The sequence below is a fragment of the Halichoerus grypus genome, chromosome 14 (genome assembly GCF_964656455.1).
Source record: "Halichoerus grypus chromosome 14, mHalGry1.hap1.1, whole genome shotgun sequence".
Lineage (NCBI taxonomy): Eukaryota > Metazoa > Chordata > Mammalia > Carnivora > Phocidae > Halichoerus > Halichoerus grypus.
In genome coordinates, this window is record NC_135725.1 from 4,718,350 (window position 1) to 4,740,668 (window position 22,319).

At 42.2% G+C, this 22,319-nt stretch overlaps 1 protein-coding gene across 1 annotated transcript in view; it reads left to right on the forward strand.

Moving 5' to 3' along the window:
- Positions 1-1,207: 1,207 nt before the first annotated feature.
- The window catches only part of LOC144380133 (serine/threonine-protein kinase MRCK alpha-like), a 48,074-nt gene continuing 26,962 nt past the window's right edge, over positions 1,208-22,319 (forward strand). The window contains 5 exon segments of the mRNA XM_078062186.1: positions 1,208-1,272; positions 2,765-2,852; positions 5,210-5,286; positions 8,953-9,019; positions 20,567-20,677. Coding sequence (XP_077918312.1) covers positions 1,208-1,272; positions 2,765-2,852; positions 5,210-5,286; positions 8,953-9,019; positions 20,567-20,677 — 408 coding nt within the window.

Genomic DNA, 22,319 nt, shown 5'->3' on the forward strand with positions numbered 1-22,319 from the left:
TTCTTTGGTCCTTTGTCTCCTTCTTTCCTGAAGTCAGATTTTGTTTTGCACCAGCGAGCGTCCTGGAGGAATTTCAGAAAAGTGTGTGTGTGGTAAACCTTCTCTCTCTGCATGCGCAAACGAGTCTTTCGTTTCTTTCACACCCGGGTTGTCATGTGCCAGCCTCACTACTTGCTGTGGGGTGACGGGGCGATCCTTCTGGGAAGAGAGGCCTAATGCCGTGACATTATTCAGTGGTGTGCACCGTACATACTGCTCGGCGGCCGCCTGGTCCACAGATGGGCGGACTGTAGAATTTCAATGCCTATGCCAATATTTAAGTTAATCTCTAAGAATAAAATGTCTGGGATCGTGCCCTTTCTTAATCAGGTCTGTAAAACTGTCTTTGCCTTGAAAGAAGGAATGGTTTCTCCAACCAGATGCACGATCTGAGTCCAGGAAGTAGGCTGCTCCGGCCCAGTGCGTCTTAAGTTGATGGGGCCACTGCACTTCCTAGGAGCCTTGTCAAAATCCAGGGCTCTACGTTTGCATTGGTAGCATCACCAGGTTTTTACTGTTTTTCGCTGGTAGTAAAAAAAATTCTTTAGGACTCCTTCAGTAGTCTTATGTTATGATTTACTGTCATGTGTCTTGGCTTCTACCCTTATTTATGCTGATTTTCTTTTTCCACGTTAGCATTTCATAACTTTTACTTCCTACATTCTAGCATCAGGGATGAAAAGGATAGTCAGGGCTTGACCTTAGAAATAACCAAAGAAGTGGAGTCTTGAAGAAATTCCCACTCGGTTACAGGAGCAAGGGTGGGTGTCATTCACAGACCAGCAAGGCTCACGGGGTGGAAAAGACAGAAGCTGGAAACCATGATGATGAAGTTGCTGAACTATGTCAATATATACAGGTCTCAACCCACAAAGAGCCTTTTCCTAAGAAATCTGCCCGGCTCTTTGCCAGCAGTGGTGGGGGGTGGAGGTGGGGGGACAGCTATCACGGTGTAAGTATAAAAATGAGACTGTTCATATGACTCTTTAATACTGTGTCCAAACTTAATAAAAAGTAATGGATTTTAACAAGCAATTTTCCTGTTCACTATTCAAGAAAAGTAAAAGTCCTGAGCACCTCCTAAATTTTTCTGGATGTGATTTAAAACAGCGTAAATAGAAGACAAATGAAAGCCTACTTAACTGGTTTTGTAGAAGATGCCAGGGCGATGGAGCGATTTGATCCACGGGGCGTGTCGGCCATGCTTCAGCTGGAGTCGGCTCTGGACAGAGAGTGAGCTTTCGGACAGGCGCTCCCACAGGCTGCTGCCCGCACTGCACACTGGTGAGCCCGACTGTGCCATTCTCAGAACGACACAGAGTCTGGTTGCGAAGTATTCATGGTGCGGTGACATGTTCAGTCTCTTCCTATGACATGGAGTTCAGTTTTCAAAAAAAAAAAAGATTTCTTCTATGAAATGAAAAGTTATGAAACATTTGAAAACAATTAGGTACTTTTACCATATGTACTTTCAACAGGCATTCATTGAATCCGGCATGTCCATAAAATGCTATCAATGCTTCTGAAAACTGATACATTTGTGAATGAGGTTTCTGTTGTTTTTTCCTTCTTATTTGTCAAAGTTCCTGATTCCCAAGCACCCAAATCCTCTTGTAAGCAATACCCTGTGTATGTAGAAGAACACCTGTTAATGAAAATAGATTGAGGGAAACTAAAAATTGTTGCCTATTTCCCATAGATCTTTAATTTCTGAAGGGTCCACTGATGTTGGTTTCCACGTATTTTTAATTATAGCTTATAATTTATCTTGTGTACTGCAATATGTGTATGTTTTAAAAGGTGCCTCTCCCCATTCTGGTTAGTGGAGAATTTTGTTCCCTTCTGCTGGTTACTAGAGAATTTTGTTCTCTTCTTAACACAAACATAGGGCAAATAAAACCCCAACAAGGTGAATGACAATACAATAATTATACAAATAGACAATAATCGTAGCTAATGATACATCAGTGTAGGTGAGATGGTGTTAACAGTGCAGGGTAAAAGGAAAAAAAAAATCCCAAATTCAACCCAGTGTAAAAATACAAATATGACATCTGTTTCCTACATAAACATGCTCTAAAAGCATCACTGAATGAGATGGGAAGAAAGACCAGCCTCTGAGGGCCACTTTTGTGCCTAAACCCTTCTGCACTTGACTGTAGTCCTCAACGTCTGGATCAACTTCAGTGCAAGAAGGTGAATTACTGAAAGCCACAAGCTTCATATGTTACAAATGATTCAGTTATAAGAAGACCAGTATCCTTTATTTAAAGGAGAAAAGGAAAATACATTTCTCAGTATGAGAATGAGACAGTGTACAGAACTATCAATAACATCTGTTATTGGTATTTATTTATTTATTTCAGAATAAATGTGGTATTTCAACTTATGCCCAAGGCATCTCAATTCATACCTTTGCTCAAAAGCAGGCATGTGAATCAGATGGAAAATAGTGTGTGTATATATATATATATATTCATTTTTTGTTCCATTATATATATACATTCATTATTCATTATTTACTCCATTATTTTGGTTCCCTATTAAACAACCCTGATGCAATTGTCAAATCTCTTTTATTTGTAATGTTTTTAAACACAAAATTGGACTGACTGAGGATCCTTACTGAATTATCCCCACACTCCAGTTATATAGGAGCCAATTATAGGTCAGTCTCTAGCACTTAGCGCTTAATGACATCTTCCCTTCTTTCTGCCTCTTTTAGTAAAATGAAAGCCAAAGAGAAGTACCAATCCGATGTGTGGTTAGAAATTGAACACCTGAATGAGGGTGAGGAGCTCAGATCTAAAAGGGTATGGGGCTAGTTGTTGCCTAGGTCAGGACCTATTGCCCTCCACTCCCATGGGTCCCTGTGGCCACGTGAGAGCCAGCTCACTGCTCAGGTGGGAGAACAGCAGCCTGAGATTCCAGGTTAGTGTGTGTGTGTGTGTGTGTGTGTGTGTGTCTACTCTTGATAAAATATTGAGAGAGCCATTTTGTTTGGTCCAATTTAATACAATTTAGAGATTTTTCTATCACGGTGAAAGCTTTAAGTGGAACTACATTTTTCCAGTACCATGAAATAGTTCATAAAAATGTTTTTGTCATCGATACAACATTTTTATTTTGCACCAGTCACTTCCCACAACCTGAGGCGAGGCCGCTCTGGCCGTCTGCCGGTCCGCTATGGGTCAGGCTGGGTAGGGCTGGGGCAACACGTGTCTGCGTGTTCCAAGCTGTAAGAGGTCGTGTGGGGAGACAATGTGCAGCTGGGGAGACACCAGGGAGCCTCACTCGGACTTGCATCGGATGCTAGTGATCATCCTCCACTTTTTGGTTCTTGGAGTACCTGCTTTAGGGCATTTTCAGCAATTTATTAACCCCCCCTTTTTTTCCCCATTAAGATTTCCTGGACATTTTCCCATGAATCAGGAAGCTAAGAATTGTCACACTCTTTAATACATGAATTCGTTAAATTTTCTTCCACTATGACAGTATTACTGATATGAGAATTTAATAAAAATAAGCAGTGAATGTTACCTTTAAATGAAGGGCTATTCCGTGTTCTGAACAGAGGCCATTTCTTATACAAATCAGTTAGAGGACGTTCCACGTGTCCGAGCTCTCCTTTCTGTTCACTGCATGGTTCTGTGGCTCACTAGCCTGGACCACGGGGGGTTTGCACCAGCTGACGAATATTCTGGAGGGCAGGGAGCAGGCTAATAAGGAACCTGAGATAGGCAAACTCTGGAAAGCAGTGACTGTTCAATAAATATCTGTGGCTTGGCTTTTTTGTGGACAGTAAATGAAACAGTTAAAGAGAACTCGAGGGCCCTTGTGAGGATGAGAACCGGGATAGGTTCTAATTCAAGAGCGATGTAAGTAGGCACTAAACATGGGATAAGAGATGCGGAGCATTCGGGTGGTGGTGGCCCAGGGGCGGCTGCTCCAGCAAAGTCAAGGCCACGGTCTTGCCCTCTGCAGATCTCCACTGGATGGGGTATGTTGGGTGCCAAAACATCGATTGGTGGGAGTCCTGATGGGCTTGACATTTTTAAGAAGGAACCTAAAAAAGAAAGGCCGTATATTATCATCATGCTTTATGAAGTTAACATTTTAACCTCGAGTTTTATTTTTACCATTATTTTGTCTCTGAATGCTGCAGAGCAATAAAATCTTTGTTCAGTGTTCTGTGACATTTCTGAACACACTTCCTTATTTGACTATTAAGCGATCATGTTAAGGATTTATAGCTGAAAAACTTCTAGCAATGTCACTTGCTAAAGGTATGCTTCTTAGAGTCTCAATCTGTGCTTTTCCATCTCTGATATTTAAATGGAATTATAAGCATACTTCAAGATTTCATTTTGAATACAGTATATTTAAAATTAGTACAATTGGTAGATAATAAAGTATGGAATTTCTTTAAAATACCTTTGAGGAGGGGCGCCTGGCTGGCTCAGTCAGTAGACTATGTGACTCTTGATCTCAGGGTTGCGAGTTCAAGCCCCACGTTGGGTATGGAGCCTAATTAAAAAAAAAGAAGAAAAAAAAACTTTGAGGAAAAAAACCTCATAGTTGGATAGTGTATTCTGTCTAAATAAATATCTTGATACTTTGATAGAAGTTTTAAGTATAACTAATATTTGTTCTAGACCTGCCTATGTTCTTACTACAGATAATGTAGGTTAAGAAGCGCACACTACGTATGGGGTGGGGGGGTGATGTGAAACGGATTCCTGGGGGGGGAGCTGGTACAGAAAAAGCAGCCATCATTCGCATGACCATGTTTCTGAAATCCCCTCGGGTCTTCCCAAAATGTGTTAAGTTTTATTTAAATGTAATACTTTTACATTTAAAAGAAAAAGAAAGCAAAGATGTGACACACAGGAATTATATTCGTGAAAACTTAATTTATTTCTTTCCTTATAATTTTACCATGAATTTGCTAAAAATTGTTTCCTTTGAGATGCAGAGTTCTAAGATATAGTAAATTTGTTTAATTTATATGAATAAATAGAAACATTTTGATTTAAATATGTATACATGAGAAATCAGATCATCTCTGAAGAATATAGGCTGAGAACAATTTTAAATAGATTAAGACCAAAAAAGCATGAACATTAGTTTTAGTTTTCTAGCTTAAAACATGTTTGCCCTTGTCTCCCAGGGACAGTGCAAGAAGACCCGGGGTCACCCTCCGTGGCTCTCTGTGACTCGGCCCCTGGTGCTACGGCTCGGTGTGAGGTAAGAGCGAAGCTCCTGGACGATGTTTTGCAGGCTCCTCAGAAATTACTGATGTTCTCAAAATCGTACTTTCCTCTTGCACTAAAACCGTTGTGACACCCTTCCAGGTGAGAGGCCCAAAGGCTTGACGCAAGCACACGGGAAAGACACGGGTGTGGTGGGAAATTAGGCTGCAAGTTTACATAAGATGTAAAGTCATTTTAGTCATTCGATTAAAATAATGGACAAAACATTTTACATGGTGAACTATGACACACACACAGAGAAGTGCATTAAACAGCTGTGTGACCCGCACTCAGGTGCACACGGAAGCTTGGCTGACACTCCAGGGACGCTCGCTGCTGGGTAGCAAGCTCTCCTTCTCTGCGGGGGCTGCTGCTCAGGGTACTGGCCTCCTCACCTCTTGTCATGTGTTCACACTCCACAGAGGATTCTACTTTAAAATGCATGTAGTGGAACCATGCTGTATACAAGTGTTGCGTTTGTGAGTGTCATTCACGTGGGGCAAAGTATATTCAGCTGTCTCTGTGTAGTGGTCCATTATATGAACATGGTGGGGTTTGCTTCCCCGTTCTTTTGTTGAGAAACTCTGGATATGTGTCTGGCTCCAGTCAGGAAAACAGGAGCTGTACCAGTTATTTTATTTTATTTTATTTTATTTTAAGATTTATTTATTTGAGAGAGAGAGAGAGAGAGAGCACATGTGCACAGGTAGTGGGGAGGGGCAGAGGCAGAGAGAGAGAGAATCTTAAGCAGACTCCACGCCCAGTGCAGAGCCCAACTCAGGGCTCAACCTCATGACCCTGAGATCATGACCTGAGCCAAAATCAAGAGTTGGATGTTTAACCCACTGAGCCAGCCAGGTGCCCCATGTATCAGTTATTTCAATAGAGACATTTTATTTTATTAATTTATTTTAAACAGCTTTATTTAGGTGCAATTGATATACAATCGATGTACATAGTTAATGTATACAATTTGACACACACAACCTTGAAACCACAATCAAGTTAACAGACGTACCCATTACCTCCAGAAGCTTCCTTATGCCTCTTTTTCGTTGTTGTGGTAAGAACAGTGAACACGAGATAAACCCTCTTCACAATTTTTAGGTGCACAATACAATATTGTTAAGTATAGGCTCAGTGTTGTGCAGCCAATCTCTAGACCTTATTCATCTTGCACAACTGAAACTTTATGCCGTTGACCGACATCTCCCCATTCCCCCGGCGACCACATTCTACTCCCTGCTTCTGAGTGTGACTATTTTAGATGCCTCATGTAAGTGGAATCATTCTGTGATGGGCTTATTATATTTCGCATGTCCTCCGCGTTCGGCCATGTAGTAAAGACATTTTAAAACAGGCATCAGGGGCAACTGGGTGGCTCAGTTGGTTGAGTATCTACCTTCAGCTCAGGTCGTGATCCCAGGGTCCTGGGATCGAGCCCCACATCGGGTTCCCTGCTCAGTGGAGAGCCTGCTTCTCCCCCCCGCTCTCCCCCTGCTCATGCTCTCTCTCCCTCTTTCTCTCTATCTCAAATAAATAAAATCTTACAAACAAACAAAAAAAAATTAAAAAAATAAAACATGCATCAGAGGACTAACAAGGCAAAAAGCAAACACCGAGGCAGCAACCGCAAGAAGCAGCTACCACCTCTGGGGCTTGCGAGACAAACGGATGGGGCTGGGGTTTCAGAGCCCGGAAGCCTGGAAGACAGGCAGGTTCACAGGGTGTGGAAGGGAACTGCAGACTGGGCCAATGACCTCTGGCAGGCAGGGCTCTGCAGATGATTATAGAATTGGCGTGCCCTGGGCAAGAGGAGACACCCAAAATCAGAGATTGTCGACGCTAATTCCTGAGAACCACTCTGGTCCCCCCACCAGGGTCCACCAGTCAGCACGGAGCTGTGGCACACTGGGCGGCAAATGACATTTTGGCCTGGGACGGTCTCTCAGTGGGCCCAGTGGTCCATGCCTCTAACCTGGGGTGAGTTCCATAGTCATTGAGTATATGATGGGAATAAACATACTCAAAACCTGGTATGACCCATGCATGAGCTCCATGGCCTGGGGCCGTTCCTTGTAGGATAGTCTCGTAGGCAGGACTCTAAGTGATCCCTAAGTTCCATGCCACCTGGTGTACAAATGCTCTAAGATCCCCTCCCGAGTCTGGGCAGGATGAGTGACAACAAGGTAGACTATTGGCTCCCATGGCTAAGGTACGAATCAGCTGAGCTTCAATGAGAAGCGAGATTACCCTTGTTGGACCTGACCTAATCATAATATAATTACTCTTTACAAGAAGTTTGTGTCTGAGGGACGTTCTCCCGTTGACCCTGAAGATGCAGCCCCTATGAGTTTGATAGCTGCAAGGAAAGGAATTCTGCTAACAACCATGAGAGCTACGAAGAGGACCCCAAGCCTCAGATGAGACCCCAGCCCTTTCCACCACCTTGATTTCGGCCTTAGGAGACCTTCAGGGGACTAGGAGCTACACCCAGACTCCTGATGCACACAACTGTGAGATGATGGACCGGTGGAGGGTGGCGACTTAGGGTAATTTGTGAGTCAGCAAGAGGAAGCTAAGACAAATAGTAACGCGAAAGCAATGCCATGTCCAGGGCCAGCTGCAGAGCGCAGTGCGAAGCCCTGAAAAACGCTGGGCTACTTGTCTTTATCGGTCCTCCTCTGCTGCCTGTTTGTTCTGTGCAGAAGCAGATAGACCTTGGAGAATGCAATAGTTCATTGAAACTTAACCACATGGTGACCCCAACTGCAACTCCTATTCCCTATCTGCTATCTTTACTGGAGAAAAAGACCTCTCACACCTGCTTTATAGTTATCTATCTTACAAATGCTTTTTTTTCCTCTTATACCAATTTCTAACTTCAATTTTGTATGCATATTAATGATCTCTATAACTGCTTTTTGGCTGATAGTAATTATAAGTCATTAGTTTCCATACATATATCTATTTCAGAGATGTTAAAATGTTAAAAACAAAAAAAGGTGTGTCTTATAGTTTGTAAAATATGGCCAATGACACACCTCGAAAATAACTGCAGGGAAAAGGCAATAAAATGTGTCATGCCATATTCAGAAAATAATCAAACAGATCTTCTGGAAATGAAAATTATATGGACATAATTGGCAGGAAAAATGAACAGAACAGAAGGGAGAATTAGTGAATTGTAAGACAAATCAGAATGGGACAGAGAGAGAAAATTCTAGAAAATACAGCAGGGAGGATAAACATAGCCCGAGTGAAGTGAGAAGTCTAACCAGCATTTGGTCCAAGCTCTGAAGGGTGAGTGGAGAGAACAGAGCAATAGTTGAAAATGTAACAGTGAGACTTTTTCAGACTCAGGAGTAGATCCATAGACTCAAGAAGCTTAGCAAATCCCAGGTGTGATCAGTGAGAATAGATTCACATCTAGACACATAGCAAAGCTGCAGACCTACATCTTATGTCATCCAGAGTAAAAAAAGATAGATGGCCTAAACATGAGAGCAGATGGAATGATATGTGACTTCTTAACAGTATCACCAGAAGCTTGAAGAAGAAAGACATATTCATGTGCTGTAAGGACATCACTGTCGACCTAGAAATGCATGCACAGCAGAAGTATCTTTCAAGAATGAGGGTGAATTTCTTTCATTTACAGACGAATGAGAACTAAGAGAAGAGAATCTGTCAGCAAAACAATCTCACTGAAGGAAATTCTCAAGAAGGTACTCTAGGCAGAAGAAACGGGTCTCAAAGGATAGGTCTAACATAAGAGAATAGAGAACAAAGAAAGTGGTAAACATATAAGCTAATGTAAACTAACACTGACTGAATAAAACAGTGGACACAATGTCTAGAGGACTGAAAAACAAAACAAGATGGACTTAAACTGGAGACAATAACATTTAATTCAGGAGAGAGGTAAGCAAATCTACAATAGTCTAAGATCCGGGTATTGCCCAGGAAGGAGGGGAAAGATTTGATCACATTCAGGTTTGTGGAGTTAGCTGGGCACGCTTTAATTTCCAGGGAAACTACAAATAGAATAGAAACATTAGGAAGACGTTCAAAGGCAGAAACAGCAATCACAAACAGTCAGCTAATCTAACAAGACAAGAAAGGAGAGGCAAAGAAATAGTGAGCAGATGGGACAAATGGTGAGCACAAACCAAGATGGTGGAAAGAAATCTCAGTAACCGCTAACCAAACTGATTACAAGAAACGAAAACACTCCAGGGACAAAATAAATACTGTCAGAATAGATAAAATAAAATCTAACAGACACTACATACTGTTCATGAGGGAAACCTCTAAACTTAGACTACAGAAAGCTTTAATGTCAGTTAGACATTAACTGAAGGGAGGCTGAGATCACTAAATAAATAATCAGATAAAACCTAACACACAAAATGTTATTGGCAGTAAAGAAAGTCATGTAATAATATAATGAAAGGCTACTTTTACGTAGAAGTCATAGTAGTTTTAAATATATATGGACCAAATAGTGCACCTTAAATATTTGTAGTATGGGACAGAAGTACAAGGAGAAATAGACAAATCCTCAATGATAGGGAATTATTCAGTAATTTATAGGAAATATTTGAATAAAATGATAACAAAATTGATCTAATGGACAAATACAGAACAGGACACACAACAAATGCTGAAAGCACTTTCTTCTTAAAATCACAGAAACTTTTTTTTAAAAAATGAGCAGACGGACCACAAACTAAGTCTCAACAAACATCAATAGGTTGGACTCATGGAGAGTATGTTGTCTGACCAGGAAAGAACAAAGTTAGAAGTATTTAAAATATATATGTTGAATTCCTATATGTAAATTAAGAAATACATTTTTAAGTAAACCATGAGTCAAAGGAGAAATTCTAATGGAAATTAGAGAATAGTTCGGACTGACTAATAACAAAAACACTACACATCAGTATTTGTGGAATGCAGCGAAAGCAGTAATTAAAACTTATGTACATAAAATATAAAAGAAGAAAGCCTGAAAGATTAATGAGCTAAGCATCCATTTTTAGAAGTTATAGTAAAATAGCAATTTAAACTTGAAGAGGGTGGAAGGCAAAAAAATAATAACCAAGAAGCAAAAATTCATGATATAGAAACAGTAATAAAATAGAAAGGAACAGTAAAGCCAGTAGTTTCAACTTTGATAAAAACCAATAAAAGTGACAAAAATATGTGATGGTTCACTGAGAAACAAAAATGGGAAGAAAAGGCACATAAGGCCAATATAAAAAAAATGGTAAAAAGGACATCATATCTGAGGCAGATAGTTAAAGATAACGTAATACATAATAACTTTGGACCATTTCAAAATATGAAAAAAATTTCATATCAATATGCAAGGAAAATTTCAACAAATTATTAGAAAATATCAATTATTCAAATCAACTCAAGAAAAAAATGTGAAAAACCTGAATATTCCTATAGTTATTAAAGAAATTGAATCTGTTGTTAAATATCTTCCCCCAATAAAACTCTAGGCCCAGATAACTTCTATCAAACATTCAAGAAGAAATAATTCCAATCTTACTGAAATCTTCCAGAGGATAGAAAAGGAAGAACTACTCCTGTGATGGTTAATTTTCTGTGGCAACTTTACAGGACCACAGGGTGCCCAGACATTTAGTCAAAACATTCTGTCTGTGAGGGTATTTTTGGATGAGATAACATTTGAATAAACTGAGTAGAGCAGATTGCCCTCCCCAATGTGGGTGGGCCTTATCCAATCAGTTGAAGGCCTGAAAAGATCACATACGCTGACCCTCTTATGAATAAGAGGGAACTCCTTCTGCTTGACCGAATGGGCTGGACATTGTCTTTTCTTGGATTTGAATAGAAACATTGTCTTTTCTTTAGTCTTAAGCCTGCTGGCTTTTGGACTGGGACTTATATCATTACAGCTCTCTTAGACTTCCAGCTTGCTGACTGCAGACCTTGGGACTTTGTAGCCTCCATAATCATGTGAGCTAATTCCTTTTAATAAACCTTTATATGTCTATGAAGTTAAAGTAACACATATAAAAATATAAAGATATATAAACAAATAAGTAAATATATATATTTATTTATTACAAGGAATTGGCTCACATGATTACGGTAAAGAACCAACAAGAGATAGATGGATCTAGATAGATGTACTTCTGATGGATCTGTTCCTCTGGAAAGTTCTGACCAAGAAGGATTTTGGTGCCCAGAAGTAAAGTGCTGCTCCAATAAATACCTAAAAATGCAGAAGTGGTTTTGGAACTGGGTGATGGGCGAGGCTGGGAACGGCTTGAAGCACAGCTAGAAAAAGCCCAGATTACCATGAAGGGGCTGTGGGTAGATTACAGGCGTTCTGGGTGATTCTGGTGGGAGCCGGGAGGGAAAAGTAGGGAGCGGGGGAGAAGGCCTCCATCTTCTTAGAGAACACACAAATAATCACGACAGAGCGCTGGTGGAATATAGATAGACAGTTCTCAGATGGAAATGAGGAAGAGCTTACTGGAAAGCCAAGGGCAGGCAAAGTTTGTTGTAAAGGGGCAAAGAACTTGGCTGAACTGTGTTCTAGGGTTTTGTGGAGGGTAGAACTTGCCCTATTTAGTAGAGGAGATTTCTGGGCCACGTACTGAAGGTCTGGCTTGGGTCCTCGTTACTGCAAGAGGAGAGAAATGAGTTGAAAGAAGGAATCATCAAGCAGGGATGAGCCAGAGGGGAGAATACCGTGTGGAGGGGCAGAGACTCAAAGGGAGGAAGAAGCCCAGGAAGATGGAAACAGATGTCGGAGCTATGCTGCGGGGAGCTCAGGCTGCCTGGGGCCACGGTAGCTGGGGTGGCAAGGAAGGATCCTTCCCAGAAAGCCTCGGAGGGAGCCGGGCCCTGCCTGTGCACTTCTAGCCTCTAGAACCTCTATCGTCATCAGCAGGTGGCTTCCACTTTCCCTGTAGGCTTGTCCGAGCCTCTGCTACACACTACAGACATGCTGAGTCTTCAACAGTGAAGGACAGTGTCAGGGCCTCGTGGAAACAAAGACTGCATCAGCTGAGAGATAGATGACTCACGAGAGCAGCCTGCTCTCTGCCCAGGATCCAGCGAAATGAGAATTAATTAAGAAGAAGTGAATGAAGCACGGAAGGAAATCTAGTTATGGTCACTTCTTATGGAAAGTAGGGTGGTGTTGCTACATGTTCACTGTTCTGTGTGATGAGTAGATAAAAAAGCCTTTTCTTCTTGATCCATTTCTAACTCTGGATTTAATAGACTATGCTTTTGCAAACTGAAATAAAACATTTTTTAAATTAAAAAAAAAGGAATCAGAAATTAGAAGTTTAGAAAATTCTCGGGCGCCTGGGTGGCTCAGTTGGTTAGGCGACTGCCTTCGGCTCAGGTCATGATCCTGGAGTCCCGGGATCGAGTCCCACATCGGGCTCCCTGCTCGGCGGGGAGTCTGCTTCTCCCTCTGACCCTCCCCCCTCTCATGCTCTCTCTCTCTATCTCATTCTCTCTCTCAAATAAATAAATAAAAAATCATAAAAAAATAAAATATTAAAAAAAAAAAAAGAAGTTTAGAAAATTCTCAAGCCTGTCCATATCGCAAAAAAGGAGAAAGCTTTTCCTGAGAACACCAAGGGCACGGCTGAATCACCATTTGATAAAGACATCATGGCTGTGACTCACAAATTTAAGCAGCCCTGTCAGCAGAGGCCAGGAACAGAGATGGCATTGAACCAGCAGAGACACTGACAGTTTGAAGGGAAGGGGACAGACAAGGCTGACGGAATGAAGGACTGGATTTTACAGGGCTGGACCACAGAGCTACTGGGCTGTGAACGTGCACTATTCCCCGTATGGGCTGGGGCGCCTGGGTGGCTCAGTTGGTTAAGCGTCTACCTTCGGCTCAGGTCATGATCTCCAGGTCCTGGGATCGAGCCCCACATCGGGCCCCCCGCTCAGTGGGGAGTCTGCTTCTCCCTCTTCTCCCTCTCCTCCCCAGCTCAAGCTCTCTGTTGCTATCTCTGTCTCTCAAATAAATTTAAAAAACCAACCAACCAACCAACCAGAGCCCATAAAGGCTCTCACCACAAGCTAAGGGGGCAAAACTATGTCTGTCCTTGGTTTCAGAGGGCAGAATAGCTGCAGAGTACCACGTGGGCCACGGGAGGGGATAGTCACCTCAGTGGGCCTGGATGGGAGGACATGGAGCCAAACAGGATTATTCTCCAGCCTTAAGATCTACTGGAATTTGCCTGTTTGGACTTGCCTGGGACCTGCCACTCCTCACTTCTTTCCTGTTTCTCCCCTTTTGGAGTTGCAAGGTCTCTCTCCCCTGGGCCTGTATTTTAGAAGCCCATAACTGGTGTAGTTTCACAGATTGACAGCTGGAGAGGAATTTGCCTTGGGACGAATCTACTTCTAGTCCCTCCCAGACCTGATTTCCGTGATACCGAGACAGGACCTTGGGCTTCTGACTTAGAGGTGGTGCTGGAATGAGTAAAGGCTTTTGGGGATGTTGGGGTGAAATGCAAGAATTCTGTATGTGAGAAGGACATGAATTTGGGGGGACAGGGACTGTAACTATAAAATGAATTGTGTCTCCCCGCCCATTCTTATGTTGAAACCCTGATCCTCAATGTGACTGCATTTGGAGATAGGGTTTTTTATAAGATTATTAAGGTTAAATGAGATAATAAGGTTGGGGGCTCTACTCTGATGGGATTGGAGGGCTTCTCTCCCTCCTTCCCTCCCCTCTGCCTACCCCTGTCCCCCAAGTGAGAATGCAGCCATCTGCAAACCAGGAAGAGGCTCTCACCAGAACCCCACTGTGTTGGCACCTGGTCTTGAGCAATAAATTCCTGCTGCAGAAGCCCCCCACTCTACGGTACTTTGTTTTGGCAGCCCTAGTTAACTAAAACACTCCCCGGATCATTTTGAGTGGCTAATGTAACTTGATAAGGACACTATTAGAAGGAAGGATTACAGTCTAATCTTACTATGGATAAAAAGAATGCTTTTTTAAAAAAATTAGTATTTTATTGGTTTTGTATCTGCTGTGAAAAATACAAGTTTTTTTGTCTTAACTGAGAACATAGCCTTAAGTTTTAGCCACAGATTTAAAAGATTGTTGTGGGTAAGCCTATAATAATGATGCTCCTATGGTTATTAAAGAAAACTGTATACAACCCAGAATTTTGGCTGAGTACACAGAAGCATCTTTGAGCTGTAGTTCTGAATTCTAACAAGGACAAGCATGGTTTCACTCATGCTGATAGAAATGGTATTCCTTGAAGCAATTCAAAGATAATATACATTGTTTTCAATATATTTCATTGTTATTGCCCAAAGGTGGAACATCTTTGTGAAACACCAAATCTGACCTTTTGAATGATCTTAGCTGTACAATGGGAATTCCCATGAAATGCTGAACATGAAGAATTATTTTTAAAAAATTGCTGAACTGAATCCAGTTATATAAAAAAAATAACATAGCCTGACTTATCTGGTACTTTCCCAGTAAGGCAAAGTTTGATACTAGAAAATGCATCAGCATAACATATTATTAACAGATTAAAAAAATTAAACTGTATAATTTCAATAAGATCATAAAAAATCTGATAAAATTCAGTATCTTTTTAACAAAACCCCTCAACACAAGCTGGAAACAGAAAAGAACCTTCTTTATCTCATAGAAGGTATCAGCAACAGCCACACAATTTTTTTTTTCAAAGATTTTATTTATTTATTTGACAGAGAGAGCACAAGCAGGGGGAGCAGGCAGTGGGAGAGGGAGAAGCAGGCTCCTTGCTGAGCAGGGAGCCAGACGTGGGATCCCAGGATCCTGGGATCATGACCTGAGCCGAAGGCAGACGCTTAATCGACTGAGCCACCCGGGTGCGCCCAGCCACACAGTTTTTAGCAGTATTTTTAATGGTGAAGTGTTGAAACATTTCAATTTCTACATTTAGGAACAAGATAAAGATGCCCGCTATGACTATTTCTATTCGATATAATATGGAGGGCCTTTTCAACATATTATTAGAATTAATAAAAAAAAGTGTAGCAAGATGGTTGATTTGCTAATATATATACATATGCAGAAATATTTACAGAAATCAATATGTGAAATAAATTGTGTATAGAATATATTGTATATACAGAATATATTGAGACTACCATGTTGATACACAGAAATCAAATGGATTTCTATACGCAGCTGAGAAATATTATGTAATTACCTTTTTTTAAAACAGACATCATTAACAATAGCATAAGAAATCAAGTTTTTAGAAATAAATATAATAGTAGCTAAAAGACCTCCGGGAAGAAATATTATAAAATTGTAAAGAGGGACATTTGAAAAGGCCTAAATAAAATAGAGAGTAACACTATATTCCTAGACTGGAAGACTTGATATTATAAAGATCTCAATTCCCCCTTAACTGATCATATTCAACCAACATTCTATCAAGATTGAAGATTCAATAGACTATATCAAGATTCAATATAATCATGATAAAAATCCCAATTTTTTCTCCATGGAACTTGAAATGTATATGGAAATGCAAAAGAGCAAGAAAGCAAGAATGTTTTTGAAGATGAAATTGGATAAGCTGGCTCTACAAAATGTCAAGACATTAAAGAACTACAGTAATTAGGGGCACCTGGGTGGCTCAGTGGGTTAAGCGTCTGCCTTTGGCTCAGGTCATGATCTTGGGGTCCTGGGATCGAGTCCTGCATCGGGCTCTCTGCTCAGCGGGGAGTCTGCTTCTCCTCTCCCTCTGCCCCTTCCCACAGCTCCTTCTCTCTCTCTCTCTCTCTCTCAAATAAGATCTTAAAAAAAGAACGACATTAGTTAAAACAGTATGGTATTGGCAAACATATAGACACATAGACCAATGGAACAGAACAATATCCAGAAAAAAAGGTATCTGTGGATACTTATTATAAAGCTAGGACTGCAGAGCAGTGGGGCAAAGACTGAAACCACAAGCCTCAGAGTGGAGAAGGATACTTGCACCATAACAACTAGCAAAGGCTTACATTCAGAGTATATGAAGAACCCTCTATCAGTAAGAGAAAGTCAGCTCAGCAGGAAAGGGGCAAGAAGCTTCACAGGCAATTCATAAAAGAGGAAATCCAAATAGACAATAAAAATACTAAAAGTTCTAGACCTCCTGAGACAGCACGACACAGTGACCGCAGAGGCGCGGCAAGCACTGGGAGTATTTGGCGTAATGAGGACGGCATGTACCGTACTATACACTGGAGCAATCTTGCACATCTATGCCAGGAAATACATCTACGAATGTTCTTAACAGCTGAAATGGGAACAAACCCAAATGTTCATCAACTGGGGAGTGAACAAAGGGATTGTAGTGTATTCATATAATGAAATACCACATAGCAATAAAGATGAATAAGCCACAGCGATACACAACCCCATGGATGAATCTCATCAACACAATGTTGAGGGACGGGGTCCCTGGGGGATGGGCATTAAGGAGGGCACATGATGGAAAGAGCACTGGGTGTTATATACAACTGATGAATCACTGGACTCTACCTCGGAAACTAATAATACACTATATGTTAATTAATTGAATTTAAATTAAATTAAATTAAATTAAAAAGAAAAACCCACAGCGTTGAGTGAAAAAAGCCAGGCACGCAGGAGAACACACAGGGAACAAAATGGAACTCTAGCTGTGTCTGGGTCAGCCTATGAGCAGGGATGCTCTCTGCTAGGCTGGCTGGGGGCACTCAGCTGGGCCTCTATCACTAGCAGAGCGCCCCGCAGACATTTCCCACAGCCAGTGTTGTGGTTGGACTGGCCTTGTGGTTCTTATTATGATTGCAAGACTCATTTCAACAACAACCTTCAGGGAACTCTGAGGAACTGAGATTTATCACGGACAGTCCTGGAGAATACACAGCATGCCCAGGGCCACGTTTTATTGGCAAATTTAAAGCATAAGCCTAGGAATTAGGATGTGCGAAGGGGGAAGCGGGGCCCCTCAAGTGGTCAGGTGTCTAGGTTACCCAGGGCTTTCTGAGCGAGAAACCCTGACCCTAACCAGTGGGGACAGCCTAATTCCTTCTCTGGCTGTTTGGCGGGCAGCTGTGTGATGCATCTGGAAGAATGTTTATTCAGGATGGATGTCTTTTGAAATGGATGCCTCCGCAATCAAAAGCTGAATGTCAAGCATTTAAATTACCATCAGACGTTTCATGGCAGTTGCTTACACCGTAGTAGTGTTTAGGGATGCATACTTAATGTGGTAAAGTCCTAAACAAATGCAAAGAGGTGACTATTGTACCCAAGATGGTTTCCTTTAGGGAGGAAGGAGGCTGTGACGGGGACACAGGAGGGGCTCCTGGGTGCCACCAGTGTCCCAGTTTTGGATGTAGGTGGTACATTCCAGGTTGTGCGCATTACAGCATTACAATAATTAACGTTATATGGCGTAGGCCCTTTTCCCTGTATTTGCTACATCTCACACTGAAAAACAGTTTACTGAACAAAGAGGGAGAGGACCAATGTCAACGGAATAGCTGGTGAGGTAGAGGAGTGTGACCCCCTGCGGCTGTGATCGGAGGTCGGGAGGGTGGAGTGAAGGGACCACAGCGAGTGAGGTGGGAGGGCCTGAGTTTCCGGTGAGTGACGGGCACTGTGATGACCGCTGAAGGAGCGCAAGGCACCGGGCCCTACCAGGGAACACGTCTATCAGCAGTAAGTGACAGGCAGGCTTGCCGGGTTTTGAGTTCCAACCTTTAGCATTAGGCTTAAGGACTTTGTTGGGAACCTTGCTGATTTCTTAAATATTAGCCACAGAGAACATGGAATTAATGAACAGGAATCAATCCAAAAGCGGACTTTTAAACTCTCCACACCAGAAAAGCACCAATCAAATATTACGTGAACAGTGTGTCCTATTTCACAAAAAGGGTCACATGAATTAACGATCAAAGGTGCTGTCTCCAACTTGAGAGAAAAAAAACAAAAACAGGGCATTCGGGGATTTAAGCCATGTTTTGGATGCTGCCTTGAACTGATAACAAGTCCAGGAAGTAATTTACTAAGCAGAGATTTTTGCTTTGCACATCATCAATTATTTCTGCTTCTAATTATCTGGCCTGACTCTCTGAAGAGTTTGTTCTGTTGGCCCAAGAACGTGCTCAGACAAAGCCTTAGGTTTTGTTTTTTTTTTTTTTCCATCAGTGAAGGCTCCGAGACTAAGGGCTGCTCAGGCCGTGTAAGCCTTTCTATAATGTCTCCCAGCTCCCCCAGAACCCCTAAATCCCCAGTTACAGATGCCATCACCACCACAACCACCACGAGCATAATTTTGTATGTATTATTAAACAACAGAAATTCAACTGAGTAAATTTAAAGATCTAATGGGCTTCATTCAACAACTTACGAATCGGGCTGCATCTCATCTAACAAACAGAAGGGAGCTCTGATGAGTAATACAAACGGAAGGCTTTCACAGGCAGAAACAGGTGGGAAAAGGATGTTATTAGCAAAGGAAAGAAAGGATGGTCTCAGGGAGGTCACCTTCCCCGAGGAGGAAGGGCATCAACAGTGTGGTGAGGAAATTCCAGACTGATTGGCTCACAGTTCCAGTGCTGGGAGAGGCTGAAACAGCACTTAGATTAGGTGTGAAGTCTTGGTGGGGCTTAACGTAAGTGACTCCATTTTGAGTATATTGTTTCTTTTTTTTTTTTTTTTTTTATTTATTTGACAGAGACACAGCGAGAATGGGAACACAAGCAGGGGGAGTGGGAGAGGGAGAGAAGCAGGCTTCCTGCCAAGCAGTGAGCCGGACGCGGGGCTCGATCCCAGGACTCCGGGATCATGACCTGAGCCGAAGGCAGACGCTTAACGACTGAGCCACCCAGGCGCCCCATATTGTTTCTTTTTAACAACATTAAATATTAAGTGTACGAAAATAGCAAAACACACTGTTTTTCTTCTCTAGTATCATACAAAACACTGTGTGCATGCAACCCCAAGAAGGCTCCCCCTTGTCTTTGCACCGATCCCCTCCTATACAGAAATCCTGGAGCTGCCTCTGCATTTTAAGATATTTTATAACTTTGGAAATCACTATGTATTATGTATTATATGTATTATGTATGTATTACATGTATGTATTATGTATTATATGATCTTCCAAACTCAATTTTAAAAATTTCTTAACATGAACGGTGTTGGCGTTGAGTGCCCGTGTTTCTGTGTTGCTAAATAAGCAGGGGTTTGTATTTCACTTAATGCCTGACGCAGTGTAGGGGAGGAACAATTCTCCCCTCCTCTCTCTGGGTCTCTGGCTGGGCCTGAGAATTAAACTGACATAAGAAATTAACAAAACAAAAACATACCAGTTTTAACTGAATGTTCACTTGTATGCGAGAGTCTCCACAAGACAAGAAGTGACCAGAGCAGGAAGCTCTTACGCCTTTTAGACAAAGAAACAAATCGTATGTGGAGACTTGACACGATAAAGGGGTTGGGGCTGCGGGCAGTGAGTGCTGAAGAAGTAACTAGGAAGCTGTGGGCTAGTTAAGACGAGGTTTGTTTACACAGCCTTCCTGGCCTCAAATATCCCACCTCTGGTGATAAGAATGTCTTCCCTCCTCCTGGTACAGGGAGGGCACCTTTCACAGGGGAGATTTATCACCTGTTTTCAGGAAGACAAAGGAGGGTCAGAGTGTCCTTCTTGCACTGGACTGTTTCTCAAGTAACTTTAATTCAAAATAATCAATATACCAAATTGGCATACCTTCGTTAAGGACTCCCACAGACAGATTTCTCTTTAGTTTCTAGTTCATTTCTCTACTACCCACTCTGGATGGAATCCACTCTTCTTTTGACATCTTAGCACTTTCCTTGCTCCCTCCCTCCCTCCCTCCCTTCCTTCCTAGGTTTTACTTATTTATTTGAGAGAGAGCGAGAATAAGTAAGCATGAGCAGGGGAGGGGCTGAGGAGAGGCAAACTCCCGGCGGAGCAGGGAGCCCGACGCGGGGCTCGATCCCAGGAGCCTGGGATCACGACCCGAGCGCCCCCGGCCCGTGCCAGCACGTGGCAGCAGAACAGAAGGATGCGGTGGAGCAGGCTGCTCACTACGGCAGCCTCGTACGTTGAAATACTTCTAACAAAAATACTAAAATTATAGTTTGTTACTGAGAAATACTGTAATGTTCATGACTGACATTAAGAACTGTGAATTCTAAACAATGAGCTCCGGATTTTTTTTTTTTCTAGACAGATCCAGTTGAGAACATATTTGAACAGAACCTCAAGATCAAGTTTTACATCAGTTCTGGGTCCACATCTCCGTCCTCTCACAGTGGAGACGAAGCTGACCCAGTTAAGGTGCCTCCCTGGGGTAGCTTTGCTCCCAAACTCTGCACGTGCAACAAAACAAAGGGGGAACGAACCCCAATCAGAAAGAGAGCGGCATTTCTCTCCTAGTCAAATACACTGTGTGGCTGGCACAGCCCCTTAGAGGGTATTAAGGTTAACTGGTACACTGGGAGACTTGAAACTCGGATGAGAACACTATTCCCGAAAGTCAGCAACAAATGACAAAGCTTCTACTGGGTCTGGAAGAACAGGCTTCATCACTGTGTCCACTCTGAACGTTTCAGGAGTCAGGATAGGGCAGGGACATAGTATATTGTAACGCCAAGTCTGGGGTTATGTATAATTAGTAAGCTATAAAATACATTTGTGACGATGCTTATTAAGGTCTGAGATAGTTTCTTCTCTTCTGTACAATGGTACGTAAAGCAATGCTTCATTGGCCCTTCCTTCATGTTACTCAGAGACTGTGAGTCGCTGCCAAAGAAAATCTTTCCTCCAGAAGTCGAGGGGTTTGGTGTCTCTCAGCTCACACGCTCCCTGTTCAGAAATGCCGCTCCCCTCCCGCTCTGCATCTCCTTCACCCCGATTAATCCATTAATCCGGGCAGGGATTGCTTCCTGCCTGCTTTGGAATCTGGGGGCTGGGCTACAAGTTGTGGGGGGGGGTGTATAGTTTAGTGGGGAAAGCTTCGGTGTGCCTTGCAGCCAGGCCAGACGTTATCTGCAAATTCTGCTCAGATTCTCTGAAATTTTGATAACAATTTTATCTTACTGTTTTAAAAGTTTAATGATAAAGTATTTCCGTCATAGAGGAATAATCTATCATGAATCCATACACCTATTGATATACCTACTGCTCACAAATTTAGCAAAACAGGGCTCAATTTTTGTTGTACACAATTTTTGTGTTAGATAAGAGAAATTAGATGAACTGGAAAGCACGGGACGCGTGAACTGCACTCTCCTCCCTCCTGGGAGGCTACAGGACATCACTAGCAGATGTGTGCATTCTTCCTGCCACCTTCTTGTACATGTGCACATGTCCTTCAAGTGGGGGGACTGCTTCGCTGGCTTAAAACACTCACACAAAGAGTCTCCCTATTATTGCACAACTAGCCATGCTGAGCTACTTCATTCATTCCGACTGCTGGGTGGTATTCCAGTGTATCAATACACTTAGACTTACAGGACAGGGCTCCTTTTGATGCACATTTGGGTTGATTCCATTTCTCACTACCGCAATTTCTCCATTATAACGAGCCTGTTGGTTCCTGCTGCTTCTACGGTAGTCCCCTCCCCCCAGTCCGTGATTTCAGTCATCTGCAGTCAACCAGGGTCCAGAAGCAGATGACCCTCCACCTGACACCTGCTCAGAAGGTCAACAGTCCCCTAACACCAGGTCCCAGTGTCCACAGCATTCACCTCGCTTCATCTCATCACAGGGACATTTTATCATCTCGCATCATCACAAGAAGAAGGGTGAGGACAGGACAAGATGTTTTGGGGCGGGGAGAGAGAGAGAGATCGACCACATTCACGTAACTTTTATTACAGTATATTGTTAAAATTGTTCAATTTTGTTATTAGTTATTGTTGTAATCTCTTACTGTTCCTAATTTATAAAGTAAACTTTTTCAAAGGTATGTATGAAT